The sequence below is a fragment of the Cylas formicarius genome, unplaced genomic scaffold (genome assembly GCF_029955315.1).
Source record: "Cylas formicarius isolate icCylForm1 unplaced genomic scaffold, icCylForm1.1 PGA_scaffold_6__28_contigs__length_40554024, whole genome shotgun sequence".
Classification (NCBI taxonomy): Eukaryota; Metazoa; Arthropoda; class Insecta; order Coleoptera; family Brentidae; genus Cylas; species Cylas formicarius.
The window spans coordinates 39,126,512-39,150,492 of NW_026844347.1; the positions used below are offsets into that span (position 1 = coordinate 39,126,512).

Below are 23,981 nucleotides of genomic sequence, written 5' to 3' on the forward strand. Positions count from 1 at the left end.
TACATATATATAAATTAACACTATATTTATATAGGGATGTTACTTTTCTTTATTTCTTCCGTGCGAACATTCCCCTTAACTTTCTGCAATGCGTGCTGCATACCCACGCCTATTAAGCTTTATAGAGAATTTTGTTATATTATATGGAAATGCGATAAATCATGTGTAAAATAATCTTGTTACGTACTACGCCGCACATGAATACTAATTCGAAAACAAATATTTTGTAAATTTGGAACAATACGATGTTTAACTCCCCCACACGATAGGCCAGTGGCGTGGTACGGTGAAAAAAAAATCGACGTAGATTTGCATATCCGGCAATTAATTTTCGACACTATCTGACGTTAAAACTAAAAGTGCGTCACGTTCGAACAACAAACGGCACTTTGGAGCGCATTTTAAATCGGAGAAGTGTTTTGGATCGGTATTTCTGTTTGATTTTCCATCGAAATGACGCCACAAACTTGAGTACAGATAAGTAGTATCTTCGCTCGTTACATAAACACACAGTTATAAGCTGTTGCCAAGAGTGAACGGGTTCACTTAGTTGGTGGCCGCGAGCGATATACTTTTTGATTTTCTCTTTTCGGCGACCAGAACGGCACAAATATGAGCAAGATCGTTTCCGTCGACGTCAAAGATATACGCTTCCCCACCTCCTTGCAGTCGGATGGTTCTGATGCGATGGTGAGTGAGGGTTTTTACTAAAGCAAAATAGAGGAAGGATTCCCATTCGAACGTTTATAAATACGCATACAAACTTAAAAAACCTTAAAACACGAATACTAGACACAGATGAGAACAACACGCGTGCGTACCATAGATAAAAAGATAGGTCAGTGTTTAGTCAAATTAATTTTTGATTTTTTTCAGTGGGCGTTCCTACAATCGTATTAAAAGCATTCGTTTTTTCAACAAAGGCGCACATAAACTCTCTTTCAGCAAGCAGCGGGTTCTGATTTTGCTTTTTCGTTTGTTCTTATGCAATGGCCGCTTCACCTTAATTGCGATTTATTTTTTTTTTAAACGACAAGCTCTCGAATTTATCTAGTCGCCTGTTGCCTACTGATTTTAATGCTTATCTACACCGTTCGGCTCTTAATGTGACCCCGACGATAATTCGATTCGACCGTATTTTCGATTTTGTCACACAATTTGTTCTAAAATTAAAATAAAGGTATCAGAAAAGGATATTATTGTGAAACCAGATATGTTTTGCGATATAAGTGACAATTTATGAGGCAAAAGAATTAATTAATTAATAAATGAATAAATTGTTACCTTTAAGTATTTTCCAAGCTAAAACCATAGAAAAAGAGAAATTAAAAGAGTAATATCGGAAAGGTATTTGTCAGCGCCACCGTGAGCAACAGATCGAACTAATTTCCTGGCGTCAGGTGGCAGCAAATGTGAATGACAGTTACCTTAAAATTATAGACAAGTAATAAAAAGCAATTCTCTCCAATTAAGCAACTTTATTTGAAAATGAATAAAACTGAGTAAAAAATATGATACACAAACGCAGTCTTTATATCACTACTAGGAGAAATAAAACTAATTCATATATAAAATTTTCTTGTACAGGTTTCAATTTTTAGGTTATGTTAATTTAAAGGACATTACAGAATGTCTTAATGCAATAATTAAAAACATTTTTTAATGAAATCAAAACATAACATGTTTTGAATGTTTAGGTTAATTTGGTGGATTTGAAGTGTTAGTGCTAATAATAGCAATTTTATTTCGAAAAGGGACAGTATAAAGTGCTCCCATACTCGGGTTCTCACAGTCCCCTTAATTTTGTCCGCTTATGGTAAATATCCGTTTAAAGGAGAGTATTAAGGACTTATAATAAATATAAATAGATATTATAATATGTACACGTACCCAATACATACATTTTTAAAGTATTATTTTATTCAGATGTTAATATGACTATAAATACAAATAAGTTGTCCTTGGGTTTTGGAAAAAAATTTAAAAATATTTTCCTAACGATATTTTTACATTTGTCGCAATTTCTTTAGCTGTCAGTATGACTAGCGGTCCTGATATTGGAATGTTCCGAATTCCTAGTTTGCACAAACAATTCGAAACACCTTTTGTCTATGTTAAAACTTTCCTTTTTGCTTTCAGATTGCCTTTTACTTCTTAAATCTTCTTTATTGTTAGCTATTATATATTAAATGTTAAATCGCTTTGCGCAATCGCAAACTGAAACTCTCTCTCTTCTATCTTTTCCTTTAATGTAAGCGTTCTTTTTTTGTGCCATTTTACGTTTACATTCACAAACTAACCGTGATAACACCAAAGCCAAGCTCTCAAGCAAAATAAAGGCGAACCATCTAATAAATAAGAGGATTATCTAATTTAACGCACATTCAAATAAGCGGACATAAAATATCTTCTGGTTTTTAGAGTTTCCGCGTCCCCCTTTGGGAGATTTTTAGTCTGTTTATAACAGCACCCGCCTATCGAAAAGCATTGCAAATTATATGCCCAATTTCAGTTCCAGGAATTTTGTCCTGGGTGACGTCCGTTTATTGTAGCCGTCCGCCAGGAGAGCCTTTATTGTTTTTCTTTTCTTTTAACATCGTTCTAAGAAAATCGAAAAAGGCTCTTATTTTTGTATTCCGTGTTGCTAATTTGTCTGCAGTATGCATTTTTACATTTTATAACGACAACAATTGTAAGTTAAATTCCCTACATACCAGATTAACAATTTATACTATCCTAATCGACATAACCTAAAAAAAATTAGCACAAAATAGGAACGACATACCAGCAAATATTGTGGTTATGGATTTTTTTTAGTAATAAATCTTTCGGAATAGCTTTAGCTAGATTTTATTGGGTTGCAGTGAATATGAGGCAAAAAATATACAAATAATAGCGCACACTGAACTTGTTATTTATTACCGGCGAAGGAACTCTTCTTCTTTGCTTTTCACAAATAGTTGGGCAAACTGCTATGGTCATTCGCCGATTACCAACGCATGTCGAGGAATTTTTGCTTTTGGTCACATAATGGTGCAGTTTAATTCGCCCTTCGGTAATTTATACTGATGGACCCGCGTGTATTGTTGGTTGCAGCACACCGATCCCGACTACTCTTGCGCCTATGTATCGGTCAAAATCGCGTCTGGACTCGAAGGCTACGGTCTCACTTTCACCAACGGCAGGGGTACCGAGGTGGTTGTTCAGGCGGCCAAATCGTTGAGCGCCCTCGTCGTCGGCAAATCGGTCGACGATATCTACAAAGACTTCGGCAATTTCTGGAGGTCACTGACTAGCGAAAGTCAAATGAGATGGGTAAAATCTTTCCAATATGTTTGTTAAGAGATCGGATCCTAATATGAATGGCGGATTTTAAAACATTAACATTTGTTCCCAATAAGCTTTGAATTAAAAAAAATGGATACATATTTTTTAAAGAAATATTCTAGTTCTGTTGTTTTAAGTTGCTATAAACAATGAAAATAATAATAGAAAATCTTTCGTTAAGATATACTAGACGAAATAGCATTTTTCTTAAAGATAACAAAAATATTTGCTAAAGTTATAATATATCGGAATCCGCTTGCAGTATAGAAAAGTAACTGAGATTCTGAATCATGTTGATTCATTCATGCACCTAGTTTTACTGTACAAATTGTTGCTTGTGTATTTTAACCTAAAGGTGATATACAGCACTGCTGAAATTCAATTTTATTTGCAGAGAATTGATTTGGTTTAAGTGTCATTCGGTGACACTTTATACTGTGCATTTATTTTATGTTGTACCCGCGGAAAACATCCTGAAAATTTCGTTATCCATTATTAACGACTTAACAAAAGCTATATAACAATTTTATATTATTAAAAAAATCAGGATTATGTTTTTTTGTTATTTTATATGATCGGCATTTGTTTTAAAAATGTTTATTCGTTGCCTTTTCATTTATTTATTTTTTAAGGAATCTAACTACATGCCATAGACAAAAATGGCAATACAAATCCAAAATATTTTTTTTTACTATTTTGGAATCGCTTGAAAATGTGATACAAATTTATATACCCACAAAAAAATCATAGAATAGGTGGTGCATTAACGCACCACTGGAAATACTATTAGATAAACCTTAAAAGTCACCTTACCTTTTGAACACACCCGGTATATATACATAGATAGATATTAGATGGATATTAATATATATATGCTTCGATTTGTCTTTTAAAGGGGTATTTAACAATGTAATAAAATATAGGATGTCCCATTTTGGTGGAAGCAACTTTTGTATTCAAATTTTACTATTGCATGATATATAACATCAACACATTACACCAACAACAACAGCGTCGAAAAATGTTTATTTTGAATTTGAACTTCAAATAACGATTTGATTTTTTTTAACGAATGCCGGTCTTCCTATGTTCAAAATCGCGCAGCTTTCGCTGCGTTTTCTAACCGAAGCTTCGCGTCCTCCAGATCGGACCCGAAAAGGGAGTTATCCATCTGGCCACCGCCGCCATCATTAACGCCCTGTGGGACCTCTGGGGCAAGATCGAGAAGAAACCCGTCTGGCGCCTCCTGGCCGACCTCTCTCCCGAGGCTCTCGTCTCCTGTATCGATTTCAGGTACCTGTCAAACGTCATCACCAAGGAGGAAGCCCTGCAGCTGCTCAAGCAGGGCGAGGCCGGCAAGCAGGACAGGATCAAGGTCCTGCTGGACAAAGGGTACCCCTGCTACACGACCCAAGCCGGCTGGCTAGGTTATAGCGACGCAAAAATTAAAAAGTTGGCCAACAAGTATATGGATCTGGGTTATACCGCTTTCAAGGTCAAGGTGGGCAAGAATTTGCAGGACGATATCAAGCGGCTCGAGCTCATCAGGAGCGTCATCGGCTGGGATAAAATTCTGGTGAGTCGCTGGAGATTGTCGGTGATGGTTAAATACGTAAATAAATAAGAACTAAAAGTTTAGATATTCACGAAATTACATATGTTAACATGATAATTGTTTCTACAACACCGTGTCTTTATCGAATGTTCATCAACATGGCGACCATCGATGGTCAATGTCCACGAAAGGATAAAAAAAAATTCTTTGATTTCTCGACGCTTTGTTGTTGTTTTACGTAAAATCTTGATCAAAAATAAAAAATAGAAATTCAATTCAATTTACAGGCCAACCGAGACCACGAATTCTGTTTATACAGGGTGTTTTTGGGAAGTGTTCATTTAAAAAAAAAAAGTGATCGGAACTCATTAAATATGTAACTATTTTGTTTACATTTAATTTTAATTTAAAATTTGTATTACTTTATTAAGCATAAAGTATTTATATATAAATACAATATATCTCCGACTGGAATCCTGCAAATCCTACATCCGACTGGAATCCTGCAGACGTTTCGCCAAAATCTCACTTGGTATCTTCAATGCTCGCGCTCCGAAAACACTTCGAACACTGTATATATATATATATATATATATATATATATATATATATATATATATATATATATATATATATATATATACATATATATATATATATATATATATATATATATATATATATATATATATATATATATATATATATATATATATATATATATATATATATATATATATTATATATATATATATATATATATATATATATATATATATATATATATATATATATATATATATATATATATATATATATATATGATGACACTATATTCCGGGATATCATCCGTTCGCTCGTTGAACTCCGACTGGAATCCTGCATCCGACTGGAATCCTGCAGATCTTGCATCCGACTGGAATCCTGCAGACGTTTCGCCAAAATCTCACTTGGCATCTTCAATGCTCGCGCTCCGAAAACACTTCGAACACTCATATATATATATATATATATATATATATATATATATATATATATATATATATATATATATATATATATATATATGTATTTATATATATACATATATATATATATATATATATATATATATATATATATATATATATATATATATATATATATATATATATATATATATATATATATATATATATATATATATATATATATATATATATATATATATATATATATATATATATATATATATATATATATATATATATATATATATATATATATATATATTATATATATATATATATATATATATATATATATATATATATATATATATATATATATATATATATATATATATATATATATATATATATATATATATATATATATATATATATATATATATATATATATATATATATATATATATATATATATGTATATATATTCTCACGTATTGATTCACGGATGGAAAAATGTGATGACACTATATTCCGGGATATCATCCGTTCGCTCGTTGAACTCCGACTGGAATCCTGCATCCGACTGGAATCCTGCAAATCTTGCATCCGACTGGAATCCTGCAGACGTTTCGCCAAAATCTCACTTGGCATCTTCAATGCTCGCGCTCCGAAAACACTTCGAACACTGGGAGGTTATCGGCGGTGCGTGAGGTATTTATACTCTGCGCCGGAGATGGTAACGGTGCTGCTTGTGCGTGGGGGGAGGTGGCTCCGCCCCCTGAATTGTCGCGTTGTTAATTTCGCCCGATCGTAGTTGCGATGTCCCCGTTGGCTGCTGCGCATCGCTCTGCTGTTTGATTATCGTTCTCCACGTGTTGGATAAATGCAGAGCGTCGTCTCTCGTATTGAGGTGTCCGGACTTTTCTATTTCGATGGCCTCTCGTATAATCCTAGTCCTAAAATCAGGAATATTAGCTATTTGTTTGCAAGTGCCGAAATCAATTTTATGGCCTGTCTGATGTTGGTGCTGAAACAAAGCAGATGTTGTTTGTTTGTTTCTTATGGCTAAACGATGTTCCTCGAGCCTGGCTGAAATCCTTCTGTTGGTCTGTCCCACATACGTCAGGCTGCACGATCCGCATGCTACACTGTATACTCCTTGGTTTTCCAGAGTAATTTTTTGTTTTGGGTTTCTTAGTATTGCTCCGATGGTATGGTCAGGTTTGTATGCCGTTGATATGTCGTGTTTCCGTAATATTCGGCCGATTTTGTCAGTAACCCCCTTGATGTATGGCAGGACAGCGATCGATCTTCGTTGGGTCTCGTCCTGCACTCTCTGCTGCGGCTGTTGTTGTTTACTGATTGCCTTGCTGATGGTGCGCCTTTGGTATCCGTTTTGTTGAAGACAGGTACTAATTTTCTTCAGTTCTTTATCTCTGTTCCTCTCGTTTGTGAGCCTGAAGGACCGAGCAATTAATGTATTTGCCACTGCCTGTATCTGTGATGGGTGGTGATGAGATTTAGCGTTCAGATATCTATTAGTGTGTGTTGGTTTTCTATAGACAGTGTGTTCCAAGTGTCCATCTTCGGTCCTTGTGATGTGCACATCTAAAAAGGGCAGACTGTTATCCTCTTCAAGTTCTATTGTAAATTGAATCCTTGGGTGAATGGAATTCAGATGATCTAGGAATTTCAAAAGCTCCTCCTTGCCAAAAGGCCATACAACAAATACGTCATCAACGTATCTTGTCCATAGTTTTGGCTTCAGATTTGCCTTCTCTATTGCTTTCTTTTCGAAGTAAATCATGAAGAGGTTGGCAATCACAGGTGAGAGAGATGATCCCATTGCTGCTCCATCTATTTGTCGGTAAATTTTCCCGTTGTGCATAAAGTAAGCGTTTTTCAGGCAATGTCTTGACAGATCCATTATGTATGGCGGAAGATCTTCGTTTTCTTCTATAAGCAAGAGTGCCTCTTCTACTGGAATACTCGGGTAGAGGGATTTGACATCGAAACTTGCCATAATGTCGTCCTTGTCCATCCTGAGAGAACCTAAAATCTGAGTGAAATGTTCTGAGTTTTTAACATAGGAATCTGCCTTTTCCACTATAGGCTGAAGTGCACTGGCCAGATGTTTTTCCAGCTTGCATAATGGTGAGTTAAAGGCGCTTACGATTGGACGCAGGGGAACCCCGTCCTTATGGATCTTTGGGAGCCCGTAGAATTTTGGGCAACGACTCGATTTTTCCCTCGGAATAAGTTTCTTCTTTGTATCCTCGTTTATTGATGAATCGAGAATTTTGGACTTAGTTGTTTTTTTCCAAATATGTCGTGGGATCTCTGGTGACTAGTTTGTATATTGGGTCGTTCAAAATATCCTCCAATTTTGCATTATAATCCGACGTATTCATGACGACAGTGGCATTTCCTTTGTCTGCTGGCATTATTAGAATGTTTTCGTTTTTGTTTAGATTCCTTAAGGCTTGCATTTCTTCTCTGCTTAAGTTTGGTTGCGGTGGTTTTGACTGTCTTAAGACTCTGGCGACATCTTGCCTAATTAACTCCGCATCTTGTTCGTCTATGGTGGAAAGACTTGCTTCGACGTTGGAAACGATCTCTTCGACGGGTACTCTTTTTGGAGCTATTGCGTAGTTAAATCCTTTATTCAGTACGCTGACTTCTGTATCGGAAAGATGGTATGCTGAAATATTATGAACTGTACTGCTTCGGTTTGTATTTGGCACTTGTCCTGATTTTTTGGAATTTGACTGAAGGATTTCTAATTTCTTCCACAGTTTTTTTTGACGTGATGTCCTTGTCTTTCTCAGTGCGCCATGATGTTAATAATTCTATGCGGTCCCACAGCAACTGATGGATCTTGTTGCTCAGTTTCAGGTGGAGTCTGAAAAGTTGTAGCTCAGTCTCACTAATTTCGTACCGGGTCCGCCTGATCTGGTCTTGGAGTAGGGCCTTGCTAGCTTTGTCCAGGATAGCTTGTGTCTTTCTGGTGCGTGTGTGATAAGACAACCTTGTAAATGTTGGCAGCAAGTTCTGGTTGCGGCAGCTTTTAAGAAAATTCAAGTTGCACAGCGAAATAACCCTCCTTTGTCTTAGTTTTTCATAACACTTGGTGGCTGTAAAGATCTCCTTCCCGTAAAGGTGTATGATATTCTCACGTATTGATTCACGGATGGAAAAATGTGATGACACTATATTCCGGGATATCATCCGTTCGCTCGTTGAACTCCGACTGGAATCCTGCATCCGACTGGAATCCTGCAAATCTTGCATCCGACTGGAATCCTGCAGACGTTTCGCCAAAATCTCACTTGGCATCTTCAATGCTCGCGCTCCGAAAACACTTCGAACACTGGGAGGTTATCGGCGGTGCGTGAGGTATTTATACTCTGCGCCGGAGATGGTAACGGTGCTGCTTGTGCGTGGGGGGAGGTGGCTCCGCCCCCTGAATTGTCGCGTTGTTAATTTCGCCCGATCGTAGTTGCGATGTCCCCGTTGGCTGCTGCGCATCGCTCTGCTGTTTGATTATCGTTCTCCACGTGTTGGATAAATGCAGAGCGTCGTCTCTCGTATTGAGGTGTCCGGACTTTTCTATTTCGATGGCCTCTCGTATAATCCTAGTCCTAAAATCAGGAATATTAGCTATTTGTTTGCAAGTGCCGAAATCAATTTTATGGCCTGTCTGATGTTGGTGCTGAAACAAAGCAGATGTTGTTTGTTTGTTTCTTATGGCTAAACGATGTTCCTCGAGCCTGGCTGAAATCCTTCTGTTGGTCTGTCCCACATACGTCAGGCTGCACGATCCGCATGCTACACTGTATACTCCTTGGTTTTCCAGAGTAATTTTTTGTTTTGGGTTTCTTAGTATTGCTCCGATGGTATGGTCAGGTTTGTATGCCGTTGATATGTCGTGTTTCCGTAATATTCGGCCGATTTTGTCAGTAACCCCCTTGATGTATGGCAGGACAGCGATCGATCTTCGTTGGGTCTCGTCCTGCACTCTCTGCTGCGGCTGTTGTTGTTTACTGATTGCCTTGCTGATGGTGCGCCTTTGGTATCCGTTTTGTTGAAGACAGGTACTAATTTTCTTCAGTTCTTTATCTCTGTTCCTCTCGTTTGTGAGCCTGAAGGACCGAGCAATTAATGTATTTGCCACTGCCTGTATCTGTGATGGGTGGTGATGAGATTTAGCGTTCAGATATCTATTAGTGTGTGTTGGTTTTCTATAGACAGTGTGTTCCAAGTGTCCATCTTCGGTCCTTGTGATGTGCACATCTAAAAAGGGCAGACTGTTATCCTCTTCAAGTTCTATTGTAAATTGAATCCTTGGGTGAATGGAATTCAGATGATCTAGGAATTTCAAAAGCTCCTCCTTGCCAAAAGGCCATACAACAAATACGTCATCAACGTATCTTGTCCATAGTTTTGGCTTCAGATTTGCCTTCTCTATTGCTTTCTTTTCGAAGTAAATCATGAAGAGGTTGGCAATCACAGGTGAGAGAGATGATCCCATTGCTGCTCCATCTATTTGTCGGTAAATTTTCCCGTTGTGCATAAAGTAAGCGTTTTTCAGGCAATGTCTTGACAGATCCATTATGTATGGCGGAAGATCTTCGTTTTCTTCTATAAGCAAGAGTGCCTCTTCTACTGGAATACTCGGGTAGAGGGATTTGACATCGAAACTTGCCATAATGTCGTCCTTGTCCATCCTGAGAGAACCTAAAATCTGAGTGAAATGTTCTGAGTTTTTAACATAGGAATCTGCCTTTTCCACTATAGGCTGAAGTGCACTGGCCAGATGTTTTTCCAGCTTGCATAATGGTGAGTTAAAGGCGCTTACGATTGGACGCAGGGGAACCCCGTCCTTATGGATCTTTGGGAGCCCGTAGAATTTTGGGCAACGACTCGATTTTTCCCTCGGAATAAGTTTCTTCTTTGTATCCTCGTTTATTGATGAATCGAGAATTTTGGACTTAGTTGTTTTTTCCAAATATGTCGTGGGATCTCTGGTGACTAGTTTGTATATTGGGTCGTTCAAAATATCCTCCAATTTTGCATTATAATCCGACGTATTCATGACGACAGTGGCATTTCCTTTGTCTGCTGGCATTATTAGAATGTTTTCGTTTTTGTTTAGATTCCTTAAGGCTTGCATTTCTTCTCTGCTTAAGTTTGGTTGCGGTGGTTTTGACTGTCTTAAGACTCTGGCGACATCTTGCCTAATTAACTCCGCATCTTGTTCGTCTATGGTGGAAAGACTTGCTTCGACGTTGGAAACGATCTCTTCGACGGGTACTCTTTTTGGAGCTATTGCGTAGTTAAATCCTTTATTCAGTACGCTGACTTCTGTATCGGAAAGATGGTATGCTGAAATATTATGAACTGTACTGCTTCGGTTTGTATTTGGCACTTGTCCTGATTTTTTGGAATTTGACTGAAGGATTTCTAATTTCTTCCACAGTTTTTTTGACGTGATGTCCTTGTCTTTCTCAGTGCGCCATGATGTTAATAATTCTATGCGGTCCCACAGCAACTGATGGATCTTGTTGCTCAGTTTCAGGTGGAGTCTGAAAAGTTGTAGCTCAGTCTCACTAATTTCGTACCGGGTCCGCCTGATCTGGTCTTGGAGTAGGGCCTTGCTAGCTTTGTCCAGGATAGCTTGTGTCTTTCTGGTGCGTGTGTGATAAGACAACCTTGTAAATGTTGGCAGCAAGTTCTGGTTGCGGCAGCTTTTAAGAAAATTCAAGTTGCACAGCGAAATAACCCTCCTTTGTCTTAGTTTTTCATAACACTTGGTGGCTGTAAAGATCTCCTTCCCGTAAAGGTGTATGATATTCTCACGTATTGATTCACGGATGGAAAAATGTGATGACACTATATTCCGGGATATCATCCGTTCGCTCGTTGAACTCCGACTGGAATCCTGCATCCGACTGGAATCCTGCAAATCTTGCATCCGACTGGAATCCTGCAGACGTTTCGCCAAAATCTCACTTGGCATCTTCAATGCTCGCGCTCCGAAAACACTTCGAACACTGGGAGGTTATCGGCGGTGCGTGAGGTATTTATACTCTGCGCCGGAGATGGTAACGGTGCTGCTTGTGCGTGGGGGGAGGTGGCTCCGCCCCCTGAATTGTCGCGTTGTTAATTTCGCCCGATCGTAGTTGCGATGTCCCCGTTGGCTGCTGCGCATCGCTCTGCTGTTTGATTATCGTTCTCCACGTGTTGGATAAATGCAGAGCGTCGTCTCTCGTATTGAGGTGTCCGGACTTTTCTATTTCGATGGCCTCTCGTATAATCCTAGTCCTAAAATCAGGAACGGTACGAAATTAGTGAGACTGAGCTACAACTTTTCAGACTCCACCTGAAACTGAGCAACAAGATCCATCAGTTGCTGTGGGACCGCATAGAATTATTAACATCATGGCGCACTGAGAAAGACAAGGACATCACGTCAAAAAAACTGTGGAAGAAATTAGAAATCCTTCAGTCAAATTCCAAAAAATCAGGACAAGTGCCAAATACAAACCGAAGCAGTACAGTTCATAATATTTCAGCATACCATCTTTCCGATACAGAAGTCAGCGTACTGAATAAAGGATTTAACTACGCAATAGCTCCAAAAAGAGTACCCGTCGAAGAGATCGTTTCCAACGTCGAAGCAAGTCTTTCCACCATAGACGAACAAGATGCGGAGTTAATTAGGCAAGATGTCGCCAGAGTCTTAAGACAGTCAAAACCACCGCAACCAAACTTAAGCAGAGAAGAAATGCAAGCCTTAAGGAATCTAAACAAAAACGAAAACATTCTAATAATGCCAGCAGACAAAGGAAATGCCACTGTCGTCATGAATACGTCGGATTATAATGCAAAATTGGAGGATATTTTGAACGACCCAATATACAAACTAGTCACCAGAGATCCCACGACATATTTGGAAAAAACAACTAAGTCCAAAATTCTCGATTCATCAATAAACGAGGATACAAAGAAGAAACTTATTCCGAGGGAAAAATCGAGTCGTTGCCCAAAATTCTACGGGCTCCCAAAGATCCATAAGGACGGGGTTCCCCTGCGTCCAATCGTAAGCGCCTTTAACTCACCATTATGCAAGCTGGAAAAACATCTGGCCAGTGCACTTCAGCCTATAGTGGAAAAGGCAGATTCCTATGTTAAAAACTCAGAACATTTCACTCAGATTTTAGGTTCTCTCAGGATGGACAAGGACGACATTATGGCAAGTTTCGATGTCAAATCCCTCTACCCGAGTATTCCAGTAGAAGAGGCACTCTTGCTTATAGAAGAAAACGAAGATCTTCCGCCATACATAATGGATCTGTCAAGACATTGCCTGAAAAACGCTTACTTTATGCACAACGGGAAAATTTACCGACAAATAGATGGAGCAGCAATGGGATCATCTCTCTCACCTGTGATTGCCAACCTCTTCATGATTTACTTCGAAAAGAAAGCAATAGAGAAGGCAAATCTGAAGCCAAAACTATGGACAAGATACGTTGATGACGTATTTGTTGTATGGCCTTTTGGCAAGGAGGAGCTTTTGAAATTCCTAGATCATCTGAATTCCATTCACCCAAGGATTCAATTTACAATAGAACTTGAAGAGGATAACAGTCTGCCCTTTTTAGATGTGCACATCACAAGGACCGAAGATGGACACTTGGAACACACTGTCTATAGAAAACCAACACACACTAATAGATATCTGAACGCTAAATCTCATCACCACCCATCACAGATACAGGCAGTGGCAAATACATTAATTGCTCGGTCCTTCAGGCTCACAAACGAGAGGAACAGAGATAAAGAACTGAAGAAAATTAGTACCTGTCTTCAACAAAACGGATACCAAAGGCGCACCATCAGCAAGGCAATCAGTAAACAACAACAGCCGCAGCAGAGAGTGCAGGACGAGACCCAACGAAGATCGATCGCTGTCCTGCCATACATCAAGGGGGTTACTGACAAAATCGGCCGAATATTACGGAAACACGACATATCAACGGCATACAAACCTGACCATACCATCGGAGCAATACTAAGAAACCCAAAACAAAAAATTACTCTGGAAAACCAAGGAGTATACAGTGTAGCATGCGGATCGTGCAGCCTGACGTATGTGGGACAGACCAACAGAAGGATTTCAGCCAGGCTCGAGGAACATCGTTTAGCCATAAGAAACAAACAAACAACATCTGCTTTGTTTCAGCACCAACATCAGACAGGCCATAAAATTGATTTCGGCACTTGCAAACAAATAGCTAATATTCCTGATTTTAGGACTAGGATTATACGAGAGGCCATCGAAATAGAAAAGTCCGGACACCTCAATACGAGAGACGACGCTCTGCATTTATCCAACACGTGGAGAACGATAATCAAACAGCAGAGCGATGCGCAGCAGCCAACGGGGACATCGCAACTACGATCGGGCGAAATTAACAACGCGACAATTCAGGGGGCGGAGCCACCTCCCCCCACGCACAAGCAGCACCGTTACCATCTCCGGCGCAGAGTATAAATACCTCACGCACCGCCGATAACCTCCCAGTGTTCGAAGTGTTTTCGGAGCGCGAGCATTGAAGATGCCAAGTGAGATTTTGGCGAAACGTCTGCAGGATTCCAGTCGGATGCAAGATTTGCAGGATTCCAGTCGGATGCAGGATTCCAGTCGGAGTTCAACGAGCGAACGGATGATATCCCGGAATATAGTGTCATCACATTTTTCCATCCGTGAATCAATACGTGAGAATATCATACACCTTTACGGGAAGGAGATCTTTACAGCCACCAAGTGTTATGAAAAACTAAGACAAAGGAGGGTTATTTCGCTGTGCAACTTGAATTTTCTTAAAAGCTGCCGCAACCAGAACTTGCTGCCAACATTTACAAGGTTGTCTTATCACACACGCACCAGAAAGACACAAGCTATCCTGGACAAAGCTAGCAAGGCCCTACTCCAAGACCAGATCAGGCGGACCCGGTACGAAATTAGTGAGACTGAGCTACAACTTTTCAGACTCCACCTGAAACTGAGCAACAAGATCCATCAGTTGCTGTGGGACCGCATAGAATTATTAACATCATGGCGCACTGAGAAAGACAAGGACATCACGTCAAAAAAAACTGTGGAAGAAATTAGAAATCCTTCAGTCAAATTCCAAAAAATCAGGACAAGTGCCAAATACAAACCGAAGCAGTACAGTTCATAATATTTCAGCATACCATCTTTCCGATACAGAAGTCAGCGTACTGAATAAAGGATTTAACTACGCAATAGCTCCAAAAAGAGTACCCGTCGAAGAGATCGTTTCCAACGTCGAAGCAAGTCTTTCCACCATAGACGAACAAGATGCGGAGTTAATTAGGCAAGATGTCGCCAGAGTCTTAAGACAGTCAAAACCACCGCAACCAAACTTAAGCAGAGAAGAAATGCAAGCCTTAAGGAATCTAAACAAAAACGAAAACATTCTAATAATGCCAGCAGACAAAGGAAATGCCACTGTCGTCATGAATACGTCGGATTATAATGCAAAATTGGAGGATATTTTGAACGACCCAATATACAAACTAGTCACCAGAGATCCCACGACATATTTGGAAAAAACAACTAAGTCCAAAATTCTCGATTCATCAATAAACGAGGATACAAAGAAGAAACTTATTCCGAGGGAAAAATCGAGTCGTTGCCCAAAATTCTACGGGCTCCCAAAGATCCATAAGGACGGGGTTCCCCTGCGTCCAATCGTAAGCGCCTTTAACTCACCATTATGCAAGCTGGAAAAACATCTGGCCAGTGCACTTCAGCCTATAGTGGAAAAGGCAGATTCCTATGTTAAAAACTCAGAACATTTCACTCAGATTTTAGGTTCTCTCAGGATGGACAAGGACGACATTATGGCAAGTTTCGATGTCAAATCCCTCTACCCGAGTATTCCAGTAGAAGAGGCACTCTTGCTTATAGAAGAAAACGAAGATCTTCCGCCATACATAATGGATCTGTCAAGACATTGCCTGAAAAACGCTTACTTTATGCACAACGGGAAAATTTACCGACAAATAGATGGAGCAGCAATGGGATCATCTCTCTCACCTGTGATTGCCAACCTCTTCATGATTTACTTCGAAAAGAAAGCAATAGAGAAGGCAAATCTGAAGCCAAAACTATGGACAAGATACGTTGATGACGTATTTGTTGTATGGCCTTTTGGCAAGGAGGAGCTTTTGAAATTCCTAGATCATCTGAATTCCATTCACCCAAGGATTCAATTTACAATAGAACTTGAAGAGGATAACAGTCTGCCCTTTTTAGATGTGCACATCACAAGGACCGAAGATGGACACTTGGAACACACTGTCTATAGAAAACCAACACACACTAATAGATATCTGAACGCTAAATCTCATCACCACCCATCACAGATACAGGCAGTGGCAAATACATTAATTGCTCGGTCCTTCAGGCTCACAAACGAGAGGAACAGAGATAAAGAACTGAAGAAAATTAGTACCTGTCTTCAACAAAACGGATACCAAAGGCGCACCATCAGCAAGGCAATCAGTAAACAACAACAGCCGCAGCAGAGAGTGCAGGACGAGACCCAACGAAGATCGATCGCTGTCCTGCCATACATCAAGGGGGTTACTGACAAAATCGGCCGAATATTACGGAAACACGACATATCAACGGCATACAAACCTGACCATACCATCGGAGCAATACTAAGAAACCCAAAACAAAAAATTACTCTGGAAAACCAAGGAGTATACAGTGTAGCATGCGGATCGTGCAGCCTGACGTATGTGGGACAGACCAACAGAAGGATTTCAGCCAGGCTCGAGGAACATCGTTTAGCCATAAGAAACAAACAAACAACATCTGCTTTGTTTCAGCACCAACATCAGACAGGCCATAAAATTGATTTCGGCACTTGCAAACAAATAGCTAATATTCCTGATTTTAGGACTAGGATTATACGAGAGGCCATCGAAATAGAAAAGTCCGGACACCTCAATACGAGAGACGACGCTCTGCATTTATCCAACACGTGGAGAACGATAATCAAACAGCAGAGCGATGCGCAGCAGCCAACGGGGACATCGCAACTACGATCGGGCGAAATTAACAACGCGACAATTCAGGGGGCGGAGCCACCTCCCCCCACGCACAAGCAGCACCGTTACCATCTCCGGCGCAGAGTATAAATACCTCACGCACCGCCGATAACCTCCCAGTGTTCGAAGTGTTTTCGGAGCGCGAGCATTGAAGATGCCAAGTGAGATTTTGGCGAAACGTCTGCAGGATTCCAGTCGGATGCAAGATTTGCAGGATTCCAGTCGGATGCAGGATTCCAGTCGGAGTTCAACGAGCGAACGGATGATATCCCGGAATATAGTGTCATCATATATATATATATATATATATATAAATACAATATATTCTTAATTAACATATCAAACTCTATAACAAACAAAAAAAACATACAATAATATCCTTAAAATATAATACATACATACATATATACATTTTAATTTCAGATTTTTAGTTAGTTAATTATGTATATATATAAAAATAAACAAGACTAATCAGATATTAAAATATTTGTATTACAATTTAATATTGATTTTTGGGTCCATTTTAAAAAGGAACTTTCACACGAAAATATGTCCTAAACGTCTTTTGACATACAGGGTCGTAAAGTTTGCAAAAATAAAACATATATTTTTTGAATGAAATCTTTATAATTATTTCTTATCATTCTAGTAAGCTGCGTCTGTAAAAATTATTAATTCTGTTGTCAAGGCGTCGTTTTTCGTTTTTCGTAACAAATCTCCCATTGGCGCAAATTATGACGGGTAAAGTTCCCGCCTTTTAGATGGTGGACGCGAACCAAGTCTGGGAGGTCCAGGAGGCCATTGACTGGATGAAGCAGCTCGCCAAGTTCAAGCCGCTGTGGATCGAGGAACCGACCAGTCCCGATGACGTCCTCGGCCACGCCCAGATCGCCAAAGCTTTGAAACCGCTCGGTATAGCGGTAGCCACTGGAGAAATGTGCTGCAACCGTGTACTGTTCAAGCAGTTCCTTCAGGCCGAGGCCCTCGAGTACTGTCAGATCGACTCGGCCAGGATCGGAGGCGTCAACGAGATCCTCAGCGTATACCTAATGGCGAAGAAATTAGGTGGTAAGTGAATTCCCGATTTCCTTCGGAAATAAATATTTATTTCCACCATCACCGTCGTCATTGAACCAAGCAAGTAGATTGAATTGCGCTGTTCCGCGCCCAGCGTTCGGCCGATAACGAAATTACAGTTTCCTAACTAACCAAAGTTTCGCCGCTCACCTACAGATGGCAGCCCATAAAGTGGCAACGTTTTATTTTTAAAGCATAATGCAGCGTTGCCGACGTATTGGGAGAAAGATCTCTCGGTCTCGCAACGAAGGAGGAAAATTGTCCCCTAATGGGACATAAAATTTTTGCTGGGTATTGAAAAAATAAAATTCGACGAGTAATTCAAATGATCGCTTACTCTAAAACCTCACAAAAGATAAAATAACAATAAAATAAAATAAAAATACAAAGCCGCTTATTATGTGATCAAGTCCTATCATGTATCAATATTAAATGAAAGAAATTATAATAAAACGAAAAACAGGAATGAAGGATCTTGGTGTGTAATTTTTGATTCCGGATTAAAATTTAATAAACATATAGACAGCATAACAAAAAACGGTTACAGGCTTTGCGGTTAGAAATTCTTCCGGTTTTCAAAATAAGGAAACGATGAATCTACTGTATAATGCATATGTTAGGAGTATTCTCGAATATTGTTCGATTATCGGGAGTTCGGATGATTCTGTATATAAAGTCGAATTAGAAAAGATTCATTAGAAATTTTTGAAGCACCTTTATTATAAGAAGTATGATATTTATTATTTTGATGTACCCTATCTCGCTTTGACTGAGGAGTTTGGTGCACACTTGAAAAAAGTAAGAAAATTGCTGAAGCAATATTTTGGAGAAATAAGTTTCTTCTGAAACCATGCAGTGCGCTGTAATAATCAATGACGTCACCGCGTCTTGACAGTCCCCGAAATAACGATTTCGATATGGATTTTTTCAAATATAATACAAAAATTGTAGGTCTTGATGCGCCCTATGACACCGTTTGAACCAATTAGCCATATTTTTTACGATTTTTGATTTGCGGCTAATAATTTATTTTTGACTATAATTTGAAAACCCTGTATATAATCGAAAAAATGCCCGAAATAAATGTTATTGCACTGGATCTTCTGCGTCTGCCGGTTAAAGAATTTTGCCAATCGGATGAACGATTATGGAGGAAAACATATTTTTTTGGAAGCTAAAATTACCAAAAAAAAAAAAATTCAAACATTTTTAAAAATTACTTGGTAAAATTGCATTGCCCCTAATTTCTACTGTTTAAATGTGGACACGGACTTTTACTTCTCTGCTAAATTTGAAGTTAATATCAGCAAATTTAGGACACCTAACACATTTCTCATTTAGCACGGAATATCGGGAACACCCTGTACAATAGGTGAAAACCTTAAATGTAAAAGTTTTTGCTGTCTATGCGGGCTATATAAATAAAGTGAGATCTGAATCATAGTCTTTCATTTCTTTAATTTATTAGTTTAGTACATAGTACACTATTTGCCTTTCGAATGTGTTCTCTTTTTTTTATTTGCTAACTATTGATTGATTGTAATCTGTTATACCAAATATCGTTTGGAACTAAAATGCATCATATTTTATTTCTTGAACACCCCGTATTTCGAAAAAATTTATGCAGTTTCGTCTTAAAATTAGGTGCGAGTTTTTCTCCCCCCTTTTGGCAGTGACGTTGGGTAACACTCTGTTTAATTTATATAATAAGTGAATAAAATATAATTGAATACTAATAATAATTATTATTATTATTAATTATCAAGATATAAGAATTAAAGCAGACAACATTTTTCTCGAGATGTTGAAACGGATCGAAATTTGATGATTTTTGGAGACTGTTGAACCCTTAATATACGAAAACTGTCGGAACGCGTGATAACTCAGCATTTTAGTAATTATGCGTAATTGGTTATCATCTGAAAACCTAAGTTTTTTGGCAGTCGCGCGTAATTAGTAAAAGTGTTAGTGATTTTGCATACCAACTGAGAATTATTTATGAGATACTCCGTTAACACTGATATGTTTTACATGAGTTACACGTAATACCGTAATAATAAAAAGTAGGTACGGGGTTGTTCATTATATTTTGACACCCACCTACAGGGTGAATTTTGCAAGTGTCAGAAAAAACAAACGACGATTGCAAGCTGTCAAAATGACGGCAGCATCATTTTTTTTCGCGATTTCTGAACATATTGTTTAAAAATGGTCAAGTTTGCCTTGATAGCAACCATATTATCTATGCTTGCAATTGTTTTAACAATGTTTTACCTTTGACAAGTAATTAAAACTAATGCGTATGTTAAATAACTGAAGATATTTCAAGTGGGTTATACTGAGGAAGAAAATAAAAATACCAATAATTATTTTAGTAATTATGCATAAAACATTTATCATTTTGCATATTTCATAGTTAGATTTTGGCTTCAGAAAATTTATGTTTTTAATTTTTTTTTGTTAGTATTGGTTAGTTAGTAAGCGTTAAATTAAAATTTATTGAAGAAATTAAAAAGCTTTGTTCAAATAAGAAGGTAAAGTCTGTTCATACCTATAAGAAAGTGACTAACTGATACGAATTAAGGAAAGACCCGCGCAAGCTATAAGAATGAAATATGTCCGAACAGGGCCGTACTTTGCTTAGAATTTAATTATTTGGGGTTTTGTTAGGAAAGATACTAAACAATATTTATTTATTTATGTATGTATTTATGTTTAAATCTAAAATAAAATTACAAATTATTTTTATTACCTACTTAAATTACTTAAAATTATTCACATAATATATCAGTATCACTATCGCTATCATCGCCTGTTCTAATTATTATTTGTTCTATATTATTTGCAATATGGATATACGATTGTTCTGCTTTTTCTATATTTTTAGCAAAATTTGCCCAACTTTGTGAAGGGATGTTAAAAACTTCGGTTTCTATAAGTTTGAGGACATTGGAGTTAACACGGGGAAAAACATTGTTACGACGAATGGCAGATTTCAGTTGGTGCCAAGCATGTTCAATGGGATTAAATATACAGTGGTAAGGTGGAAGCCTTAAAACTGTAAGCCCTAGATTTTTTGCATAATTATCACAGACGTATTCCTTTTGTAGGTTCAAGCTTTGTAGAACCTCAATTAAATGCTTTTTGGTATAATCTTCGTGAAAATAAATGTCGTTATTATTTGTAAGTGTCACATGAGGAGGGGATTTTAGTGAACTGTCTACTGTGATAACTTGCATTGCCCATTACAATTACGCTGTTAGGAGGAATGTTCGGAACTAGTTTGTTTATAAACCAACTTTCAAATAAATCAGGCGGTGGTGTCTTCATGGAAATCCAGAAAAGAATTTTTAATATTTTTCGCAGACAGAGAAAGTCCATTTGGAATCTACCATCTTGAGAGTCAGCATGCAAAATAGTTATTCTTTTACCTCTTTTCGATGGCGCGTTTGTTTTACACTTATCAGTTGAGTCAACCCAACCCTTTTCCGAGGTATCATAAGTGTCGAACCAGGTTTCATCCAAGTAAATAATTGGCCTTTGTTGTTCTCTGTAAATCCTATTTTTTTCTAGATATTCCAGTCGCCATTTTCAAATTCCAAAAGATTCCATTAAAACTTGCCTTTTGTCAATTTTTTTTAAATCTAAAACCCAGGTGTTGAATATACTTCCATAAGGCAGTTCTGCCACATTTAACACCGGTTTCATCTTTTTCAAGCCTCTTAATTAAGATATCTAATGTAGGCACGCTTTGTTCCTGTTCCTGTTGTTTATTCACAATTTTCCATACAGTTGATGTTGGAATTTTCATCAACGTTCAATGAGAGTCAAATAAACATTGTTTATAACTCCCTTAGTCTCAATAGAATAGTCTTTTCTACATTTGGGAGGGAGCATCTCCTGAGATACACTAGACTCGCACATATTTTGCATAATTCGCACACGATTCAACACACGCTGTATTATACACGAAATAAGAATGATTACTAATTAACTTAAACTAAGTAGTATACTAAACCAAAGAATATTAAACACAGGTACGTATAAAATTATTTTCTATTGCGGACCACAAGTCGACCTGACTTTAAATTCCGAAACTTTAGGTAATAATCTTGTTGCATTGTATGTTAATGGCCACTCATTCAAAAGCAATTGGTCACTTTCTTATATGTATGAACAGACCATACCTGATGTGCCATTTTCTGGGTATATAGATTGAGAAATTCGTTATACAGACTGGATTAATACATAGCAGAGTAGGGAGTTTTCACTGTAATTATTACCTCATATATAATTCCTAACATTCTCAGTTATTATGCATTATTGCGCTTTTTTTTATCGCTCCTTTGCTAATCCGCAGTAAAGGTGTGTCCACACGCGGGCGGAGTCGGCCTCTGCGAGATGGTGCAGCACCTGCAGATGTGGGACTTCGCCTCCTTGTCGGCGACTAGCGAGGGCAAAGTGATAGAGTTCGTGGACCAGCAACACGAGCACTTCGTCGACCCCTGTATCATCAAGAACGCGCACTATCTCGCGCCCAGGGTATGCTTTCGCGTCGATAGGTGGCGCGTCGGAAGTGACGTAATTCTTTTGCGCAGGCGCCCGGATACAGCACTACCATGAAGACGGAAGCGATAGAGAACTACGAGTACCCGAACGGCAAGGAATGGCAGCTGATGTTCTCCAAGGGGATCTTCCAGGACCCGACGAAGGTCCAGTAGGTTAATTGTAATCGCTAACTTGTATAGGAATCGAATAAAGGCCGATTTTGAATGGAATGCGTCTCATTTTTTTATTTCCCTTAGCCTGTATCACGCATCATTTATATTTAGGCGGGGCAATAATTTCTCATTGGCGTGGGAGATTATGATAGAGTAAAACCTGTCAATAAAGGCCTCCCTCCGAAAAATGAAGCAATACCGGTGGTTATTTTCAGCTTTTGCATCTCGCAAATGAAATCATTATTTTTTAAAGGAATTTTTCTTTATTTTAACGGAAAAAGACGTTTAATACAAAATTTGTATAATTTTCGTAACGATTTTTTGATATGTCTCTGCATTTTTGGTTCCTACAAATAGCAAATTAATGAGTTTTTAGCTTCGCGTGACGTCATTTAAAACGACGACCTGTCATATCTTTGTCGCATCATGTAACAAAACAATGTCGCATTCAAATAAGCGAGGTTAAGTTGTCGTTTGAGTTCCGACGCGCCGCGCCGTAACTGACAGGCCCGCTACACACGTCGGTGATTACTACACACGGTCGCGTCACGACGTTGACAGTCCATGTCCGGCCCGATGTATCGCACGGCCGCGTGCGGTTTGAAACGCAAAACGAACGCCCTCGCATACGTCACCGGGGCACTCTAGATAATTAAATCGGTAGAATCAAACGTCCCAGGGGCGCGTGTTTCAGATTTGGGACGCGCTAATCCTCGGTCGGCGCATCGAAAGGTGGCCCGAAAAAGACTCGGCCGTTTCGCGGGGGTATTAATTACGCGTACTAATCGGCCGACCGCCCACTGATCGCCACGTGCCCCCCTCCAACCCCTCGCCGTCTAAACGCTGAACAAATAAAGAGTGGCTATTTAATCAAGAGCAGATACTGTTTTTCTTTTGCGGAAACGACGATATACGATACGGGGCACCTGTGTTTGCCTTCGGGATACTCTTTCAATCCCGACCCCTAACCTCGTGCGGGTTAAATCTGCCGAAGATAATTCCCGTTTTTGTGCCGTTTCCACGGCCTACTGGTTTTCGGCTTGCTCGTGTACCGCGCGTTCAATTTATCTCGGCCACGCAAAATGTAGGGTTAGTGGTCACGTTTTTTTACAAAAAGTGCGTAAAACATAAGTTATAGCGTTAAAAATAGTTAAAAAAAAATACTTCGCGTTATTTTATTGCTCCTAATTTAAAGAG

The 23,981-nt window shown here is 38.7% G+C and overlaps 1 protein-coding gene across 1 annotated transcript; it reads left to right on the forward strand.

Annotated features, from left to right (window-relative positions):
- The first annotated feature begins 500 nt into the window (after positions 1-500).
- LOC132704206 (mitochondrial enolase superfamily member 1-like) lies at positions 501-22,841 on the forward strand. The gene is made up of 6 exons (XM_060674095.1): positions 501-690; positions 3,097-3,315; positions 4,472-4,903; positions 17,748-18,054; positions 22,424-22,605; positions 22,662-22,841. Exons 1-6 carry the CDS (start codon positions 613-615, stop codon positions 22,782-22,784), a joined length of 1,341 nt encoding a protein of 446 aa, XP_060530078.1. The 5' UTR covers positions 501-612; the 3' UTR covers positions 22,785-22,841.
- The last annotated feature ends 1,140 nt before the right edge of the window (positions 22,842-23,981 follow it).